The following is a 21133-nucleotide window of genomic DNA, read 5'->3' on the forward strand; positions in this document are numbered from 1 at the left end:
ACCCCCCCTTATAGAATCATGTTTAGGCTACAGATTCCTGTTCTCTTGGCTCTTCTTTCAGTGTCTGATTCATTGCCTTGGCGTAGTGTCAGTGTCCTCCCAGTTTATCAAGAGAGCTGTCGTACTAAAGACAGTCATTGTCAGATTGACTCGTCCTCTGAATGGAATTCACAGGCAGGCCGGCGTCTATTCCTGTTCCAACGGAGTGCACTCACTTCCTGTTGGTGTCAGTGGAGGCGGTCCAGTCTCTCAAACTGTCACCTCTCCTGGGGAACTGGAGACAGAATGTGGCCGACTTCAAAAGGAGGGCATGACATGTAGGTTATGCTCGGCTATTTTCCACCAGGTGATAGACGGGTTTGGTGTGTGTCTGTTAGACAACCTTCCTACTGTAATCTCCTATAAGAGTGAGGGACACTGACCGTGAACTCAGTCATGTATTTCTCTAAATGCATGGCTCTGAGGGAACTCATTCAGGTTCAACTTTGTCTGCGTACCTGAGCAAGGTGAATGTGTCCTGTTTTAGTCTGTCACTTAGACCTACACTGTGATCACCCAAGAGGCTAACGAAACAACATGACTGGGATGGAACTTTTCCACTGTTCTCCTGTTCCCCTGGCCTGCACTCCTCCCTGCTCCCTCACTCCTTCTCCTCTAGCCTGCTCTCCTCCTCTCCCTCACTCAGTCCCTCACTTGTCTTTCCAAACTCTAGCCGTCACGGCTAATGGACTAACGTCATATTCATTCTCATATTCAGGCCGCGCATAATGAGCTTTCTGACACTTTGGCTTCAGAGTGAAGGCGTTGTCATGTTGGGTAACTTGGCTCCATCAGGTTCTGGTACAGGGTCTCTGTCATCGAACTAGCTAACATGGCCTTTTATTCTGATGTAGGCTTACACCCTTACCTGGTCCCAGATCTGTTTGTGCTGTCAGTAGGAGTTGGCAAGATGGCACAAACAGGCTACATCATGTCATGCTTGCGTGATAAACTTCTATAGTTTTGTGAATAACGGCAGGCTTCAAACAGCATGAACAAGCTGTCTGACACAAGTATGTTTACCAAGACAAGAGAGTTAAATTCCTCAGCACTGTATATTTTGATTTATTTTGATTAGGCTAAAGTTTCTGGGAACCACCAGATTCACTGTCCGTAGACCAGCAGCATCGGATGACAAACAGCTCTAAACATAACAGAGCTGGACTTTCATTCTCATTCTGAACAATGGTCCACGGCCGTCATCCAATTCCAAACTACCCCAATGGTTAAGAACAGTAGTTGGACTGGATTCTTCCTTATGGAGCCAGGAATGTCGCTGCTTTCATATCATGACAGATGGGCTGTGTTCATTGGCTGTGTCAGAGGCTAGAATGCCAGTGTGTGTGTGTGTGTGTGTGTGTGTGTGTGTGTGTGTGTGTGTGTGTGTGTGTGTGTGTGTGTGTGTGTGTGTGTGTGTGTGTGTCACGCTGAGGCTTGGTAGTTAGTTATTGTAGAAGTTCCAAGGCCCGTGCTGTGTGAGCCAAAGATTTCCTCTATTGTCTCCCCACCAAAATGCAACCATTTCGTGCATCTCCCAGCACAAATGCTTTGTTTTATTTCTACCGTTATGAATAAAAGATGAAGGGGTTATTTCCACTTTATTTCGGTGAGCGTCAGCATTGCAATTGTCTGTGTGTATGAGATGGATAACTCTAATATCTCCTCTTTTCTCCCCCCTCTCTGTTTTTTTCCCTCTGTCTCTCGCTCTTTTCGTATCTTTCTCCTACAGAATGCCAAGCCCTTCTCCTCCTCAGACAGCCTAGTGAAGGTCCAGGAGGTAGCAAGCTGGCTTTTGGAAATGAACCAGGATCTGCTGTCGGGGGGCAGCAGGCGGGGCCTGGGGGGCCGGCGAGGGGGCCCGGGGGCCCAGCGAGGTAACGCCTCCTCCTCGGCCCGGACGCCCCAGGGCCAGCAGCCTGGAGAGGAGGCCGACGAGGAGGAGCACATGAACCGGGTGGTGGAGGACCAAGAACACCAGCAGTCCAGAGTCCAGCCTGCGGCCTCGGCAGGGGGGGAAGGAGTGGAAGAGCCGTGGACCTCCAGGGAGAATGGACCCCAGGGAGAGGAGGATGGAGGAGGAGTACCCAACGAGGTGAACGGAGGAGTGACTAAGGGCGGCCGGTGGATGTGGGAGGCGGACCGACGGCAACAGGGGGGGGGTGACGAGGAGGAGGAGGAGGAAGAGGAGAACAACAACAGTGGCAGCCAGCAGGGAGAGGAGGAGGAGGAAAGGACAGGGGGAGGAGAGAGAACGGGGAGGGATGAGGAGGACGAGGAGGAGATGGACCAGGACAGTGATGACTTTGAGCATTCGGAGGAGAGCGGGAGGGAGGAGGAAGAAGAGGAGGAGGAGGAGGGGGAGGACGGCCTTCACACACCCTCCCTCAGGAGTGATGCGTCTGTCCCCAACAACAACCTGGACCAGTCCTCGGGATGCCAACACCAAAGCTCACCCATCAAGAAGAAGGTAAGACCTGACCAGTGTTAGTGTTTCACAGTATACCAGAACTTACTAGATACTAGAACCTTCAAGAACGGTTCTCTACTAGAATTGTTACTTTCGTTCTTCTGTCAAATGTCTCACGCCATCTTCTGATTTGAGAGAGGATCAAGTCTGTATCAGCGCAGCCGACGTCGCCTTATCGTGCCTAGTCCGCTTCCTCATTGCTGTCTCTAGCCTGGCCGCTGTACACACTGGGAGTCTGGGCTGCATCACGTTAGCTCCCCACTCATACTGTCTCTAGCCTGGCCTGAGGAACCACTGCACACACTGGGAGTCTAGGCTGCATCACGTTAGCTCCCCACTCATACTGTCTCTAGCCTGGCTTGAGGAACCACAGCACACACTGGGAGTCTAGGCTGCATCACGTTAGCTCCCCACTCATACTGTCTCTAGCCTGGCTTGAGGAACCACAGCACACACTGGGAGTCTGGGCTGCATCACCACTTATGCTGAGCAGAAGTTAACACCCGTGAATATTGCAAAAATGCAACAATGTCCATTACAGGCTAGAACAAGAAGATACTGGTAGCTTCCAGCTTTGTAAGATAAGTTTCCTTGCTAGCTTCCAGCTGAAGCATACATCAGTTCACTACCCTAGTACCTTGTTGGCGATAATATGCAAACCATAACACACACTACTGCTGATTTCAAAGCTGATTGTCTCCCAAAAATGTATTCGTTCATGTAATCTCCCTCGCCTCACGTCTCTTCCAGTCAAGATTCTTTGCTGGAGCTCCAAACTGAGTGTGAATGACATCATGGGTCTTAAAGAGACAGCTACATTACTACATTTTATAAAATACGTTTTGTCTTCTATGCAAATGTTGTTGGTCAGTACAATAAAATAAGTCCCAAATGGAAGGGTAACAGATTGTTTGTCATCTGTAGCCCTGTGAAATCAGCCAAAACAATAACTCAATGCTTGCACACACTCCTATTGAGTATGCATTCACCTGTATTGTGAATAGGCCAAGGCTACATCTTGATTTCCCCAATTTATCAATAGAGATTTACCATTCAAATAAATCATTACCGTTCTATTGTTATGTAGTTAGATTGGTAAAAACAAAGTCAAATTGATTGTATGATTTGATTCATTAATGCATACAAAAAAAATCAAAATCTATGTCAAATGTAATGATATTGCCTAGTCAAATAAATAAAAATATCGAACTCCTAAAGGTCTGTCTGGATCAAGTAGCATTCTGTGACTGGCTAATAGGCCTTCTTTTTTCCCCCTTGGTATCATGATGGTATCTAGTATTATGATACTGAACCTGGTGTCGGTATCAGACAAAAATCTGGTGTTGTGATATCACTAACCTGTGGTCAGTTTTTATGTTGTGTGTGCTAATGTGATGGTCTGAATGTACATATAAACAGGTACAGTATTGTGTGAATAGGTCCTTGCTTTTTCATATCCCTGAGAAGGTGACGGTAAGCAGTCAAGCTCTGTTTCAAAGCAGACACTTTCAGAAATGTGCAAAACCTCTAACAGCGCCTAATAATCTAGCGACCCATGCCTCCAGGCATGACATGAGCAATTGTTGATACTGAACGTGATCCACAACTCTCGTAGTCCTTAACAGAGCAGTACAGTATTGCTGTATTTCTAATCCAATGGCTCCCCCTTGTGTTCAAAATAAGTTACTACATTTTTTTAATTCATGGAGTTAATTTCTCGACTGTTGAAAATGGCAAATAAAAGGCCTGTGATTTGGTCTTGAAATGCTTTTCACATACCCTCTACACTCCGCTAGCTGTACGCCTCAGCCATTTGTCAGACAACCACCCGAGCCACTGCCTGTTCACCCCGCTATCATCCAGAAGGCGAGGTCAGTACAGGTGCATCAAAGCAGGGACCGAGAGACTGAAAAACAGCTTCTATCTCAAGGCCATCAGACTGTTAAACAGCCACCACTAACATTTAGTGGCCGCTGCCAACATACTGACTCAACTCCAGCCACTTTAATAATGGGAATTGATGGAAATTATGTAAAAATGTATCACTAGCCACTTTAAACAATGCCACTTAATATAATGTTTACATACCCTACATTACTCATCTCATATGTATATGTATATACTGTACTCTATATCATCTACTGCATCTTGCCATCTTTATGTAATACATGTATCACTAGCCACTTTAAACTATGCCACTTTATGTTTACATACCCTACATTACTCATCTCATATGTATAGACTGTACACTATACCATCTACTGCATCTTGCCTATGCCGTTCTGTACCATCACTCATTCATATATCTTTATGTACATATTCTTTATCCCTTTACACTTGTGTGTGTATAAGGTAGTAGTTGTGGAATTGTTAGGTTAGATTACTTGTTGGTTATTACTGCATTGTCGGAACTAGAAGCACAAGCATTTCGCTACACTCGCATTAACATCTGCTAACCATGTGTATGTGACAAATAAAATTTGATTTGGCTGTCTCTGGTCAGATTGCAATGCGTTAATGCCATATCAAGCAATTATACCATATCGGCCTATAGAAACTTCTAAGAGAACATTTACAGTAGTCTGTAATAGCTACTATGACCCTCAAACTCAACTCTGGACCTCGGAGCCAGTCCCACCGTGTTTTTTCCCCTTCATTTGTTCCCCTCGAATCAGACTGATTTTAGACCTGGGACATCAGGTGGGTGCAATGAATTATCAGGTAGAACAGAAAACCAGCAGGCTCTGAACCTCGTAGGGTAAGAGTTGAATACCGCTGATCTTCATATATAGAAATGGAATTACTAGACATTCTATTTCTATACTCTACAATGCATAGGTCATACAGGGAGAATGTTACGTGCTGATTGACATGTAGCAGTAGCTGGCAACGTTTCTTGGGTTGCATGCCTGACCCGGGTCTGACATTCCGTCTTGGTAGAAGCAGCAAAAGTGCTGACTTCAAGAAGCCTCACCTTCTATTTTGAGGATCCATAAGTGAAGATTGGGTGTCTTGAAGGATTGTTCCCAGCGGCGCTTCTCAAAGTCGCTGTTGAGCACCACTGTGTTTCCTTCAGCTGAGCTTTACTTCAACTCTAATTGGATAAAAGGTTATGGGCCGTCAATCAACTGAGGTTGTTGACACAATCAGAAATACTGTTTGAAAGACTGATACAGTAGGGTTGGCTATTTCTTAAAGGGATATATGTCGGGATTTTGGCAATGAGGCCATTTATCTACTTCCCATAGTCAGATGAACTCGTGTCATTTATGTCTCTGTCCAGTATGAGGGAAGTTGGAGGTAGTTTTGCGAGCCAATGCTAAATAGCGTCAGCGTAATGACGGAGTCTATGGGTAGCTACCAGCATTCTCTGGAGAAGTAGATCGGGATATTGGCAATGATGCCCTACGTATCCATTTAAGCAGGCCTATAGTACTTCAAGTACAGCTCAGTTAGTTGAGAGACTGGAGCATTCACCAAGGACACGGCTCAGTGCTTGGCCGCCCACCTACTCCAGTGTGTCCTCGTCTAACCACATCTTGCCGTCTGTCTTGGCAACACGATCGACACAGTGCTGTGTTGGACTGACAGGTCATCCATTCCCCGCTGCTCTTCTCAAATCACTCAGCCAACCCGTGAAGGGAAATCTTTTCAGCCACCCTCGGAAATCACTCTTTAATTAGTCCGGAGAAATAATGAGCGACAGTAAAGTGACAAACTCGGCCCGCCTGGCAGCCTTGGACCCGGGGTAGCCCTCCGCTACAAGGACAGAGCCTCCTACTGAAAGACAAGGAGACCAGGCAGCAGACCATTTTATTGGACTAGATATATCACTCCAGAGAAGGACGAATGTGTGTCATCTACCCCCCACACCCCACCCCTGTTTTGTCCTCGGGCAAGTGTCAAGTGCCAAGTTTATCCCAGGGCTTGTATGACATTGGGGCTACCGATTTACAGGACAGGCCTTCAGTTAGGGCTGGAGCTTGGTTTGGAGCTCGCTGTGGCTCCCCCAGGCAGCCCCGGGCCACGTTCCGTAGGCCAACGTTCTGGAACGCTACAGATGGAAGTTAATATCATGAATAGAGCTGACACGATTCCTTATTCTACATGTCAAGAGAGGCATGTTTGTTCTACATAACATGGAACGTGACTTAGGCTCGGCCACGTGGTGCGTCCCTTCAGGCAGTCCTGGAATGTGTCTCTTTGTGCCGAGCCATGTGGCTCTGTTCACCTTTCACACGTGTCGTGCAGCCGCCGGCCGGCATGAAATGTGCCACATGTTTTTTTTTGCCATACCAACCCACCCCCTTCTCTCCTGTGAGTGTGATCGAGCTGTAGCAGTCAAACACCTTGGAGAGATGGAGAGAGAAGAGGGGGAGGGGGAGGGAGGGAGAGAGGAGGGGGGGGAGAGCTACTGTGGCAGTGAATGCGAATCCATTCACATCCGAGCGCGCCACAAGCAGGGGAGCTGTGACAGTAACACTTGTCAACAACAGGGAAGTGGCCCGTCTGTCTAACTGTTACTGAAAAGCTCAAGGACTGAGAGCTCCTCATCCTCCAGTCCAGCCTGACCCGTTGTCTTCCTCCTGCAATGGGGAATCGCACCATGAAGAAGGTGGCGCTGCTACTGGTGAGCATGTGTGGCGTTGTTACTGTTGTGTGTGTGTTTCTCTAGGTTTGTTTTCTCGAGACGGCTGGTTGTACTTGGCTTATACACAGCTAACATTGTCCTGAAAGACTTTGACCTAACTGTCGATCTTGATTGTGTGTGGTGGGTGCCGCGCGCCAGCTGACACTGATGTCTTACTAGGCTAGGAGTGGCGGCCTCAGAGGACCGCTAACGGGTACAGTCTCTTAATCCTGGAAGGTTACAGATTTCAATATCAGTGACGTCATGGTCGGTAACGGAGTGACCTGCTGTCTGAAGTATTTGTATGTTGATGTGGAGATGTCGTGGTAGGCTATGATTCTCTTCTCATGCAATTATCTCCAGAAGTGTCAAGCGTTTTCAATTTGCTTAGTGTGTGTCGGACTGTCTGGTGTTGCTGCCTGTGCTGAATTTGCGACAAGACACAAGTTCAACTGCTGCCGGACCTAGAGGAAAGCCAACCTCCAGAAGGGGTTTCAGATTGCTCTGTAATTGACCTTGATTCAGTTTCATCTCTTAATTGAGTATTTGTTATTTCTCGTTATGCGTTACAGTTGGAGAGCACTTTCTTAGAACACGTAAACGCCAACATATTTTTAGACAGTCCATCTTTAGGAAGAGGGAGGTTGGGAGAAATATAACTAGAGAACAGCACATCTGCTCTGAATTCCCCCCGCCGTGACCTATTGACCTCTGTCTCTGTCACAGCACGACCCCAAAGTCATGTCCCTCTCTGGTTCTCACCACGTTAGCGCCAAATGGCCAGCAACACCAGCAATCAGTTAAATAAAGGTTAGATAAAAAGTTACTATACAAGAGCCTAGGCTGTGATAATGGACATAGTTTTGAGTAGATGTCGGACAATGTCCTGGTTATCTAGATTAGCTCTGCCCCCGCAGGCATAGTCCTATATCTAATCATAGACATCAGTTTATAGCAGTGGTTCTCAACTGGTTTTGCCTCGGAACCCAAATTGCACAAGGTTGTCTCAGTCGCGACCCAATAGTAGCATCGCGAAAAAATAATCACAAATACAATCTGGAAGCTATTTTGAATTCTATATTAGTAGTAAATGTAGCTGTTATATGACGAGGGAACCACATTCCCACCTCTTTCATTGTCAGTAATTAAATGGTGCCCATATTCTTGATGAAGAATGTTAATTAACTCACTGGCTTGAGGCCACAAAATCAACCAACATAGCGCTGCTAATAGTTCTATATTAAAAATATTATAATTGAAGAAAAATTGTTAAATAAATGTAAGTTCATTATAATTTCTACACACCTAATACCTGGTTTAAGTCGTTTCAGTTCAGACTGGAGTATTTTTTACTCAGACACCCGCGACGCACTCAGAACCTCCCACCAGTTGAGAATCGCTGTTATTTTAGTACCAAGAAAGAGTTCATCATGGATTAAACTTCGATTCCTAGTTCCAATATGTATTCATGAGGGACGATCTGAGTCTAAAGCTAGTTGATATTACCAGTGTTTTTATAGCGGTGTGTAAAGACGAGTGTCTTTCTCTGGCTCACTGTTTGTCGAGATGTCCTTGGCATGCAGATCCTGAAGTATGGCTTAGTGGGCTGAAGAGAATGCTCGTTCATTATGGAGAATATGCAATCAGAATTTAAATCTCCGGAAGCCAAACAGCTAGAGAAATGAAATATTTAATTTCGAAAATAAGCTGTTGGATTTCTCTGACCGAGAGCTCTTGTTTTAGAATTCATGACAACCAGTTGGGTATTTTAGACTGGCAGTATCTCTTAGTGCCTCTGGTGATCAAGTCCCCCCTTCCCCCAACAGAGTGTATTCGGTCTTTTTGTGTTGCCTTTTGGAGTGTGTCTGAGATACATTTTCACAGCTGGAGACTCGGTCTGTTTGTAATAAGGAGGAACTGAACAGGGTCAAATATCCTATATTCAAGGGACAGGAGAAGTGCTTTTAAACGAGCCTGTGTGCATGTTAGCGGTGTGTGGACTAAATAGGCTGTGCTATGTCATATGCTGTACTATTATAGCCAGTGTTTCCAATCGTGGTGTGGTGGTCCATGGAGTATGTGATTGAGCAGAGATGACAAACTGTGAGAGGTTCAAGTGTTGCTCCCAACATCAGGCCTGAATGTAGAAACAGCCTTGATTGCAGTGCATCTTTAGGCTTTATGGGCTTTGCTATTGGAATACGAGTGTCTTGAATCACGGTGGGATGGACGTATGTGTGATATAGTAAACACCGTGAGAGGTGTGGAAGTGCTGGAACCAACACGGGGCTGGTATGTAGAAACAGCCCTGTGTTAAAGTCTGAGGAGGCTGCTGCCTGTGTGGAGGAATGTGTCAGTAAGCTGTTCTGCCTGGCGTGTCTTGAGAAGGGGACAGATGGGGGGCTTGTGGCTCTCTGAACTACAGGGCCTGGGTTAGGAGAGGCTCCTGAATTAGACCCTCTCTTCCTCCCCTTACTCTCCATCACTCTCAACCTGACTGCCTGCCAAGTTCCTCTGCTGCTTCACACACACACACACACACACACACACACACACACACACACACACACACACACACAGAGAGAGTCAGCGACAGAAAGCACTCTCCCACTCTGTGGGGTCATGTTTCCCACAAGGTACAGTGAACTCTGGGATTTAACCTCTGCTCCATGACTACTCACATGCTGTACATTAACATCTCTACACCACTGACGACCTCTTCAAATGACCTCTAACCTGTAACTAACCTGCTGTAGCGCTCTGATCAACTTCTATTGTATTCTCTACAACAGATACCTTTCTATTCCAAGCAATTAAAGAGGCATGCCATCAAACAGTATTACAACGTGATGATTATTGAATGCCGTATTGGATGTTTAGATATGGCTGCTGTCCGTTTGGACACTGTCGTGCAGTTTGTCTACTGTGTGTGTATATATAAAGGACAAGGTTAGGTCATTGCAATAGGCTTAACGTAAACTAGCATCGGTCAGACTGTGGTAGATGGCTTATGATATCATAAAACTATCCTCCTTGATATTTTGTTGTTTTCTAAACCTTTTATAGTCTCAACACCACATCACAGATGATTTATGTGGAATATGCATATGCACTTCCCGCCTCTGGGATTCCCCATTAGCCCTGACAATAAATCCCCCATAAACCATCTGGGGTGGTGGATTAGACAGAACGGGAGATTAGGCTTCCATGGTGACTGAGCCGCCTTGTGACTGTCTGCCTGCCTGTGTGTGTGTACCCTTTAACTGCCCTAATCCTGGGGGGGGGGTGGGTGGGTGCTACTGGCCTTTTGAACATGTGAACAATTGTAACCCACTGTTGGTGATCTCAATGACGCACCTCTGTGTTCTGGCATAGAGGGGGAGGGGGCCAGGCTGCGTCTGTAGAGGGAGAGGGGGCCAGGCTGCGTCTGTAGAGGGGGAAGGGGCCAGGCTACGTCTGTAGAGGGGGGGGGGGCCAGGCTGCGTCTGTAGAGGGGGGGGGGTGGCCAGGCTGCGTCTGTAGAGGGGGAGGGGGCCAGGCTGCGTCTGTAGAGGGGGAGGGGGCCAGGCTGCGTCTGTAGAGGGGGAGGGGGCCAGGCTGCGTCTGTAGAGGGGGAGGGGGCCAGGCTGCGTCTGTAGAGGGGGAGGGGGCCAGGCTGCGTCTGTAGAGGGGGAGGGGGCCAGGCTGCGTCTGTAGAGGGGGAGGGGGCCAGGCTGCGTCTGCCTTGCTGCCTGGCTTGCAAATGTCTTAATTTCTATGTGGATTAGGTGTGTAGGCCTATGTACAGACATCACATAGACCGCTACTGTGTGTGTGTGTGTGTGTCTCGCCACACATGCCACCAGCATTGTTCAGCCCCATTTTGGACCTGGATCCTCTTCAGACAATGCCAAAGGGGCAGCCAAGGCCCTTCTGGGGGAGAGAGGCCTTTTTATATGCCTGTCTGACAGCCAGGGGTCAGCCCAGATGGCATCTGAACACTGAGTTAATGCAAGTAGGGTAGGAACTAGGTACAGCGCCCCTGTGATGAATAGAGGCAGCAGGTAACCTAGTGGTTAGAGTGTTGGGCCAGTAACCGAAAGGTTGCTGGATCGAATCCCCGAGCTGACTAAGTAAAAAGCTGTCGTTCTGCCCCTGAACAAGGTAGTTAACCCACTGTTCCCCGGTAGGCCGTCATTGTAAATAAGAATTTGTTCTTAACTGACTTGCCTGGTTAAATAAAGGTTCAATTTAAAAGAAAAAAAACCAGGACATATCCATGTTTCAAATCCCGTTTTATTTGTCACATGCGTCGAATACAACAAAAGACCTTACCTTAGCGTGAAACGCTTACTTACAAGCCCTTAACCAACAATATTGACTAAATAAACTCCCCAAAAGTTTCACAATAAAATAACAATAATGAGGCTATATACAGGGGGTGTGACTGGAGTGATGTTCGGCCCTCATTTTCCTGTACTCCACAATCATCTCCTTTGTCTTGCTCATGTTGAGGGAGAGGTTGTTGTCTCTGACCTCCTCCTTACAGGCTGTATCATAGGTATTCCTTTTGTCCAGGTGGGAAAGGGCAGTAGTATCATCTGTGGTTCTGTTGGAGTGGGTCTAGGGTTTCCGGGATGATGGTGTTGATGTGAGCCATGTCCAGCCTTTCAAAGCTACGGGGTGATAGTCATTTAGGCAGGTTACTTTTGCTTTCTTGGGTACAGGGACTATGGTGGTCTGCTTGAAACATGTAGGTATTACGGACTCGGTCAGGGAGAGGTTGAAAATGTCAGTGAAGACACTTGCCAGTTGCTTTGCGCATGCTCGGAGTACACGTCCTGTTAATTCGTCTGGCCCCGCGGCTTTGTGAATGTTGACCTGTTTAAAGGGTCTTGCTCACATCGGCTACGGAGAGCCGCTGTTCCTCCAGAACAGCTGGTGCTCTCATGCATGCTTCAGTGCTGCTTGCCTCGTAGCGATTATAAAAGGCCTGTCTGGCAGGCTCGCGTCACTGGGCTGCTCGCGGCTGGGTTTCCCTTTTGTAGTCTGTAATAGTTTGCAAGCCCTGCCACATCTGATGAGCGTCAGAGCCGGTGTAGTACGATTTGATCTTAGTCCTGTATTGACGCTTTGCCTGTTTGATGGTTCGTCTGACGGCATAGCGGGACTTCTTATAAGGGTCCGGATTAGTGTCCCGCCCCTTGAATGGCTTCTGGTTGAGATATGTACGTACGGTCACTGTGGACGACGTCATCGATGCACGTATTGATGAAGCCGGTGACTGATGTGGTATACTCCTCAATGCCATTGGATGAATCCCGGAACATATTCCAGTCTGTGCTAGTAAAAGTCCTTTAGTGTTGCATCTGCTTCATCTGACAACTTCCTTATTGAGCGAGTCATTTGTACTTGTTTTTGCTTGTAAGCAGGAATCAGGAGGATAGAATTATGGTCAGATTTTCCAAATGGAGAATGAGAGAGAGCATCTCTGTGTGTGGAGTAAAGGTGGTCTAGTTCAAAATAAAAAATAAAGTTTTTACCTCTGGTTCCACATGTGACATGCTGGTAGGAATGAGGTAAAACGGATTTAAGTTGGCCTGCATTAAAGTCCCTGACCCCTAGGAGTGCTTCTGAATCAGCATTTTCTTGTTTGCTAATGGCCTTATACAGCTCGTTGAGTGCGGTCCTAGTGCCAGCATCAGTTTATGGTGGTGAATAGATGGCTACAAAAAATATAGGTGAGATCTCTCTTAGTGTGGTCTACATCTTATCATGAGGTACTCGATCTCAGGCGAGCAATACCTCGAGACTACCTTAATTTTAGACATCGTGCCCTAGCTGTTATTGACAAATAGACACAGATCCCCACCCCTCGTCTTACCGGACGTAGCTGTTCTGTCCTGCCGATGCACGGAAAACCCAGCCAACTGTATATTATCTGTGTTGTCGTTCAGCCACGACTCGGTGAAACATAAGATTTAAAAATTTTGAAAATCCTGTTGGTAGGATAGTCTCAACGGCGCTCATCCAGTTTATTCTCCAGTGATTGCACGGCAGCCAATAGAACGGATACTAGAGTCGGGTTACCCGCTCGCCGCCAAATTCTAACAAGGCACCCTAATCTCCACCCCCTATATTTCCTTATTTTCTTCATGCAAATGATGTGGATTTGGGCCTTGTCTGGGAGCAACGTTACAACCTTTTAGTACTGACTCAGTTTGTAAGAGCATGGTGCTGGAATCACATGCTAATACTAAATGTATGACCTCACTGTACTGCAAGCCACATGGTGTATGATGTGAATAGATCATAATCTTCATCAAATTAATTAGACTCAATATAACGATTTACTTATTCTTAGACTTGTTAAAGGTACATTGTACGAATTATCCTCTCGAACCCGAGGCCTGTTATTTACTTGCTAGACCTAATGAGAGGCTTAATGGGAGACTATTTTTCCACTAAGCTTTCTAGATACACACTTTAACTTTATTTATCATCCCACAGTTAGAATCCTATTAAAATTGAAGCGGGTAAACCATTTCAGTAATTAACAGATTGCATAAGAAGGAATGCCCATAGGATTCCATCAACCTACTAAGTCTAACAATGTTTGTTTACATGACACTGTGTTCTTAATTACCGACTAATGAGCGTTGTTTTTTTAAAGACTTTTTCTTGTTATAAATAAATATATTTATCTCACTTGCTTGTTTATGGTTCAGGGGATTTTTGTTTAAAGCAGTTAACACTCTAACCCCTCAGTTTGTCAACAGAGAAGTTGATCCTTTCTGCCTCGTAAATAACCAACCTGCTGCTTTTTAAAAAAAAAAATCAGCTTGACAGTTAAAAGAAACCTCTTAAAAATTCAACTGAAGGAATTCCAGATGACTGTTTGGGGAATAAAGTGAATTGGAGTTTGATCATCAAACAACTACCCAAGTGTCTCTTGATGTGGTGCTCTGCTCTGGTGAATCTTAAAGCAAGCTCGTCCTCTTTGAATTAAAGCACAACCCTGACATGATCAACACTGCCAGCTCGGATGGTTAGTCTACTCTCAGTGTTGTTGCTAGATGGTTTTTTGAATGTAAACTAAAGTGTTTTTTCTGCCAGTCCGTCCGTGGGCCAGAGCAGGGCAGATGTCCGTTGTAGCATGGTCTGTGCTGCAGAACCCAGATAAGAACTAGAGCAGGACCAAATGTCCATGACATGGCACCACTACTGTGTGACTGTGCCATTGAGTCATTGACCCTGGCTCTATGGGATTAAAGGCGTTTTGGATCGAGGCCAATAACACAAAACAGAAAAGCATAACAGGCTGTAACAATTCAGTGTTAAAACACCTTACGGCACTTTTCTGGATCATGGTCAATAACACGGCCTACTCTGCTAATACAAACAAACAGGCCTTAACGGTTGCGAGTGTTGCCTTTCGGCACAGAAATCTGGTCGCACAGTACATTCAATAACACAGGCAGCCACGTCCACCCATGATACAACCCGAGACATGATACAACAGTTGAGTGTTGCCTTACGACGCGGCGGATATCTGGTTGTGCACCCGTGACCCCTGCTATGCCAGTCTCGCCGTGAGTCTCCGGTGCGACAGAGGAGAGAGATTTCCCCAATAAATCAATGGAGAGAACTCTGTGTGCAGCAGAGGAAGCAACGCTGTTGGTGTAACCCTGCTGCTCCATCACACTGTGACTGACATCTGTTCTGCAGTGTGAGTAGCAGTGTTACCTGCTATGCAAACACTTAAAGGCACAGTCTCGTTCTGTTTCCTCATGGATTACTCGAGTTTTTTTGTTGGTTCTGCCGCGGATGAAAAAGAAGGGCTCTCAAGTTCTGATAAGCAGCGCTCGCATTAGCAGAAGAATTAAGAGTCCGGATGGATTCGAGTCGATTGATCGTTTTAAGTGGCTTAAAAGCCCCGATTTTAATGAAAAGTTATTGCGAAGAGAATTTATACTTTTAATAACATTGAGACGTTGAGTAAAAAAACTAACAATGTTTACTGGTGTTGCTAGGCTACCGTTTGAACTTCCTGTAGAAACCTACTCAAACTTCCTCCATCCTCTTAACCATGACTCAAAATAAAGCCCACTTGCACTGATCATAGAAATCAAGTTTGGTGGCTTCAATCAATTGGAACATCCGACAGTGAATCGCTCCCCATTGCTTTTCTCTATAGTCGCGCCCTGGTTCTCTGAAGGGGTGCTGGGTCATATTCCTGTCTGCTCCCCAGGTGAGGGGAGGCCAGCCTGGGCTGAGACCAGCAGAGTTGTCGCCCCTCCCTCTGCCCCATCTGTTGGTTGTACTGTGCTGCCCGGAGCAGGCACTTCACAGACATGGTGTTTGAATATTTGATACCGGCCTAATTAACTATGCCCTTTTACTGGAGACGATGAACTGCTGTTCTCCTGAGCCGGGCCCCTGCTGGCTTCAAGGCTACGCAGCCAAGGTTGTTGTTTTGCTGTCAAGCTCTTCCGTCGCCTGGTTGGAGCTCTGCGTCGCCTGGTTGGAGCTCTGCGTCGCCTGGTTGGAGTTCTGCGTCGCCTGGGTGGAGCTCTGCGTCGCCTGGGTGGAGCTCTGCGTCGCCTGGGTGGAGCTCTTTACACGTCCTTCAAACAAGACAGCCTCCACACGCCTACTCTACTGATTCTACGGACGGTAATGTAGCCTAGTCAAAAGCATCCACACACCCAGCAGGGAACTGTCCCACCTGTCTCAGGAATGCCAGCGTGTTGATCCAAGCCTGCTAGGAATTGAGGATCAGAGGAAAAACTTGGATTTGTTTTTGGGCTCCCATTTTCAGTGTTTAATAAACTCAATGGGTCTAATTCATTAGAAGTTTCTACCTCAACCTTCAAACTTAAGAAAATTACATTTGTGTGTCTCATTAATGAGAAATCACTCTGAACTGTTTTAAATGGAGCGGGGCTGTTCAACTGTCGTCCATAGAAACCTTGTTTGTTGTAGCTTTAGGCTAAGTCTGGAAATAAGAGCATGAAAAACATTTCAGACAGTTATACTTTGTAGTTGAAAGTTAGTTAAATCCAGACAATATTATTTGGCTTACTAGTCGACGACTAGCGTAATGTAGCATTGACTTGGGGTGATGAACACTGGTTGTCGGTCTTTAGAGTTCACCCATAACTTAGCCTTCTCTCTGGAGAGTTAATGAACAGTCTATCCCTCATGGAAGCTGAATGCTCACACCATTTTAAACTCTGTTATTCTGAATGCAATGGAGCTCTGTGGTCAAATGCTCGTTTATGGATGTATTTTTGCCAGTAAACTATGTTTTTGGAGAGAACTGGAACCTTGTTAGGCTAGATACTAATGCTTTTCCTGTTGGTTTGATCTAACAAAGCAGGCCAGCTCTAGCCAGGCCTGAGGAGAATGGCAATGCTGATTGCCTCGTCCATCAGCCCCACGCTATGGATAGCAACAAGATGGCACCTGGGTCCTCCTGTGTGTGTTTTGCCTCAGGCTACAGAGGCCTGGATATCCAGCTAAAAGTGCTAGACCTAGATAGATGGCATCATTTTGTCAGAGTTGCAACAACTCATTGCATCGAGTCATTCTCAGTCGCCCGTCCCTCCATCTCTTCTTCCCTTTTTATCTCTCCTAGCTGTCCCCCAACAGGTTGCCAGGTAACAGGGCCAACACAGCCTCCACAGGGGTGTTCAGGAACTCTCAGAACATTACATCGCTTAAAGAGCAATTAATTAGCCACTTTTCAACCTCAGGTTCGTTATCTCCAGCACCAAACCAGTGTCTACATTATGTGAAAACAGAGCATTTCTATGATCTGTGGTTAAAAAGAAAAAAGGTCCTACAAAATGCTTCTCGTTCACAGGGTAGGATTAAAAGTACAAGACAGTTGATCTTAAAACATAGTTTCTAGCCCATCACTGTTTTTAAACGTTCGACGTCATCGGGCACCTCAGGAGTAAATGTCAGTTGGCTTTTCATAGCCGAGCATTCAGACTTCGAGAGAGTTTGAGAGGGAGTGGAAAGCTAAGGTAACTGAGCTAAACGACTACCGCCCCGTAGCACTCACTTCCGTCATCATGAAGTGCTTTGAGAGACTAGTCAAGGACCATATCACCTTCACCCGACCTGACACCCTAGACCCACTCTAATTTGCTTACCGCCCCAATAGTTCCACAGACGACGCAATCACAACCACACTGCCCTAACCCATCTGGACAAGAGGAATACCTATGTGAGAATGCTGTTCATCGACTACAGCTCAGCATTTAACACCATAATATCCTCCAAACTCGTCATCAAGCTCGAGACCCTGGGTCTCGACCCCGCCCTGTGCAACTAGGTCCTGGACTTCCTGACGGGCCGCCCCCCAGGTGGTGAGGGTAGGTAACAACATCTCCACCCCGCTGATCCTCAACACTGGTGCCCCACAAGGGTGCGTTCTCAGCCCTCTCCTGTACTCCCTGGTCACCCACGACTGCGTGGCCATGCACGCCTCCAACTCAATCATCAAGTTTGCAGACAGTGGTAGGCTTGATTACCAACAACGACGAGACAGCCTACAGGGAGGAGGTGAGGGCCCTCGGAGTGTGGTGTCAGGAAATTAACCTCACACTCAACGTCAACAAAACAAAGGAGATGATCGTGGACTTCAGGAGACAGCAGAGGGAGCACCCCCCTATCCACATCGACGGGACAGTAGTGGAGAGGGTAGTAAGTTTTATGTTCCTCGGCGTACACATCACGGACAAACTGAATTGGTCCACCCACACAGACAGCGTGGTGAAGAAGGCGCAGCAGCGCCTCTTCAACCTCAGGAGGCTGAAGAAATTCGGCTTGTCACCAAAAGCACAAAAACTTTAACAGATGCACAATCGAGAGCATCCTGTCGGGCTGTATCACCGCATGGTACGGCAACTGCTCTGCCCACAACCGTAAGGCTCTCCAGAGGGTAGTGAGGTCTGCACAACGCATCACCGGGGGCAAACTACCTGCCCTCCAGGACACCTACACCACCCGATGTCACAGGAAAGCCATAAAGATCATCAAGGACAACAACCACCCGAGCCACTGCCTGTTCACCCCGCTATCATCCAGAAGGCGAGGTCAGTACAGGTGCATCAAAGCAGGGACCGAGAGACTGAAAAACAGCTTCTATCTCAAGGCCATCAGACTGTTAAACAGCCACCACTAACATTGTGGCTGCTGCCAACATACTGACTCAACTCCAGCCACTTTAATAATGGAAAAATAATGTAAATAATGTATCACTAGCTACTTTAAACTATGCTACTTCATATGTTTACATACCCTACATTACTCATCTCATATGTATATACTGTACTCGATACCATCTACTGCATCTTGCCTATGCCGTTCTGTAACATCACTCATTCATATATCTTTATGTACATATTCTTTCATTCCTTTACACTGTGTGTATAAGGTAGTTGTTGTGGAATTGTTAGGTTAGATTACTCGTTGGTTATTACTGCATTTTCGGAACTAGAAGCACAAGCATTTCGCTACACTTGCATTAACATCTGCTAACCATGTGTATGTGACAAATAAAATTTGATTTGATTTGAAAACAGTAGGTCCGGGACAAGGTAGCATGTTCGGTGAACAGGTCAGGGTTCCATAGCCTCAGCTTTGTGTTGGTAGTGTAGCACTAGTGACATTGACTAGTTCCACAGTATGCTCTTATCTATCTTATCTCATCTATCTGTGCTTTGCTACTGTGCTTTTGTAAAACTAGGGAACTTATGAAGTCTGAACAAAACTGGGCCCTTTTCTCTCTCTTTCTATCCCGGCTCTCCCTCCCTTTCCTGTCATGTGTCTCTTTGGGCCACCTCATTACAGGAGACTCAGTGGGCTCCATGTTATGCTCTGTGGAGACCGGTTGGAGTTGGTCTGCCATCTTCAGGACAGGGCTGCACTCTGCCGCAGCTCAGCCAAGGCTTTCCTCCTTGACCTTGGGAGAGACATTAGTCTGTCGTCCTGCCGCCACCAAGGCCTGTCCTGCCTCCACACTGACTGCTTTATTGGCCCTGGCCACAGGAAGCCTCTGCCAGTCTGTACTTGCACATTTTGGACACTTCAGCCCACACGCTATCTCACAAGTCTGCCTGCTTGCAAACAGACGTCTGCGAGCGTGTGAGCTGAAGTACATTTTTGCATCTAATCATATGGGTAAATGTCAAGGGATATGCATATGGCGGTACAGGAAATGAATAAATGTACCCCTGAACAGCTCTGTAAACTCAGGTCTGCCTGACTTCTGCGACAGAGGTGGCTCCGCTTTGTCAAATGAACTCTGAGAGCCAGCCTGTCGTAGTGTAGGTGGTGTTTTCCCACACGCCGGCTGCCCGTCAGACGGGAGAGACCCGGCAGAGCTGAGCCGCAAAAGGCCACGTGCACCCGTCCGCCCACGCCAAGGCAAATGCAGCTGAACTCCCGTCTAACTCTCCTGCTGCTGGCACCGCTGCGCCTCAGCCCTCGCCGACGCTATCCTACGCTAGTTCTCATGGAAACCTGGCCGGCCTGGACACATGGAGATGGCAGACAATCTCCTGCCGCCTCACGTTAATTGAACCCATCATCAGAGGGCATTGTGAGCTAGCTACAACGTCCAATAATAACGGCGGTTGAATTTTTGCACGTCACTGACTAGACTTGAATCATTGGACCCAGCTCGTGTGATGCACACCACTCTATCTGGACCCCTACTGTGGTGTGGGAGGGAGGGGATGATTGGCTATGGCACCAGGTCTCTATGACAACAGCCCTGGCTGCTGATGGGTGTGTGGTCTGTAGGTGACAGGCAGCCTGCTCCATGTCAACTTCCCTCCCTCCCACGCTGGTTGGATGTTTTAATAAAAATCCTGACCATGGTAACTGTTGCTATGCGACTCATGATTCCACCCTAGTGCCAGTCTATTTCATCCAAACCCCGCAAGACTCCCCTTTTTAAAGGGCGTCTCAGGGAAAGAGTGACAGAGAGATTTCTGCACAGGAAGCTTGATCCTCAAAGATGCTATTACACGGTCACAAAGAATTTCACTGCACCTGCTTGAACATCTGTTTTAACATCTGCTAATCTGTGTACGCCACAAATAAACTTGGATTTCAATGTAGCCTGAATAAAACACAGCATAGAAAACTGCTCAGAATCCTGGTGTAGTTCCAACAATGTCCACCAGAGGGAGGCAGTGCTCTGGCTGTGGGGTTCCATAGGCTCAGACTGTCTGCTGCAGCTGTGCCGCCAGAGCAGCATCCCAGGCTTCACACACAAATCGTCTGTTTCCCATCTGCTACCCACTGTCACTGGACAGCCTCATTTAGCCGTGTGTGTGTGTGGACCCACCATGTCTGCTCATCAAATCAAATTGTATTTGTCACATACACATGGTTAGCAGATATCAATGCGAGTGTAGCGAAATGCTTGTGCTTCTAGTTCCGACAATGCAGTAATAACCAACGAGTAATCTAACCTAACAATTTCACAACAACTACCTTATACACACAAGTGTAAAGGGATGAAGAATATGTACATAAAAATATATGAATAAGTGATGGTACAGAACAGCATAGGCAAGATGCAGTAGATGGTATAGAGTACAGTATATACATATGAGATGAGTAATGTAGGGTATGTAAACATTATATTAAGTGGCATTGTTTAAAGTGGCTAGTGATACATTTTGACATACATTTTTCCATTATTAAAGTGGCTGGAGTTGAGTCAGTATGTTGGCAGCAGCCACTCAATGTTAGTGGTGGCTGTTTAACAGTCTGATGGCCTTGAGATAGAAGCTGTTTTTCAGTCTCTCGGTCCCTGCTTTGATGCACCTGTACTGACCTCGCCTTCTGGATGATAGCGGGGTGAACAGGCAGTGGCTTGGGTGGTTGTTGTCCTTGATGATCTTTATGGCCTTCCTGTGACATCGGGTGGTGTAGGTGTCCTGGAGGGCAGGTAGTTTGCCCCCGGTGATGCGTTCTGCAGACCTCACTAC

At 46.8% G+C, this 21133-nt stretch overlaps 1 protein-coding gene across 2 annotated transcripts in view; it reads left to right on the forward strand.

Moving 5' to 3' along the window:
* Positions 1–21133, forward strand: part of LOC139567067 (F-box/WD repeat-containing protein 7-like) — a 203285-nt gene that overhangs the window by 76653 nt on the left and 105499 nt on the right. For both annotated transcript variants that reach the window (XM_071388516.1, XM_071388515.1), the window contains exon 2: positions 1769–2506. In XM_071388516.1, coding sequence (XP_071244617.1) covers positions 1838–2506 — 669 coding nt within the window. In that variant the 5' untranslated portion in view covers positions 1769–1837. The remainder of the gene's footprint in view (positions 1–1768; positions 2507–21133) is intronic.

This window comes from Salvelinus alpinus, unplaced genomic scaffold (genome assembly GCF_045679555.1).
Source record: "Salvelinus alpinus unplaced genomic scaffold, SLU_Salpinus.1 scaffold_41, whole genome shotgun sequence".
Classification (NCBI taxonomy): Eukaryota; Metazoa; Chordata; class Actinopteri; order Salmoniformes; family Salmonidae; genus Salvelinus; species Salvelinus alpinus.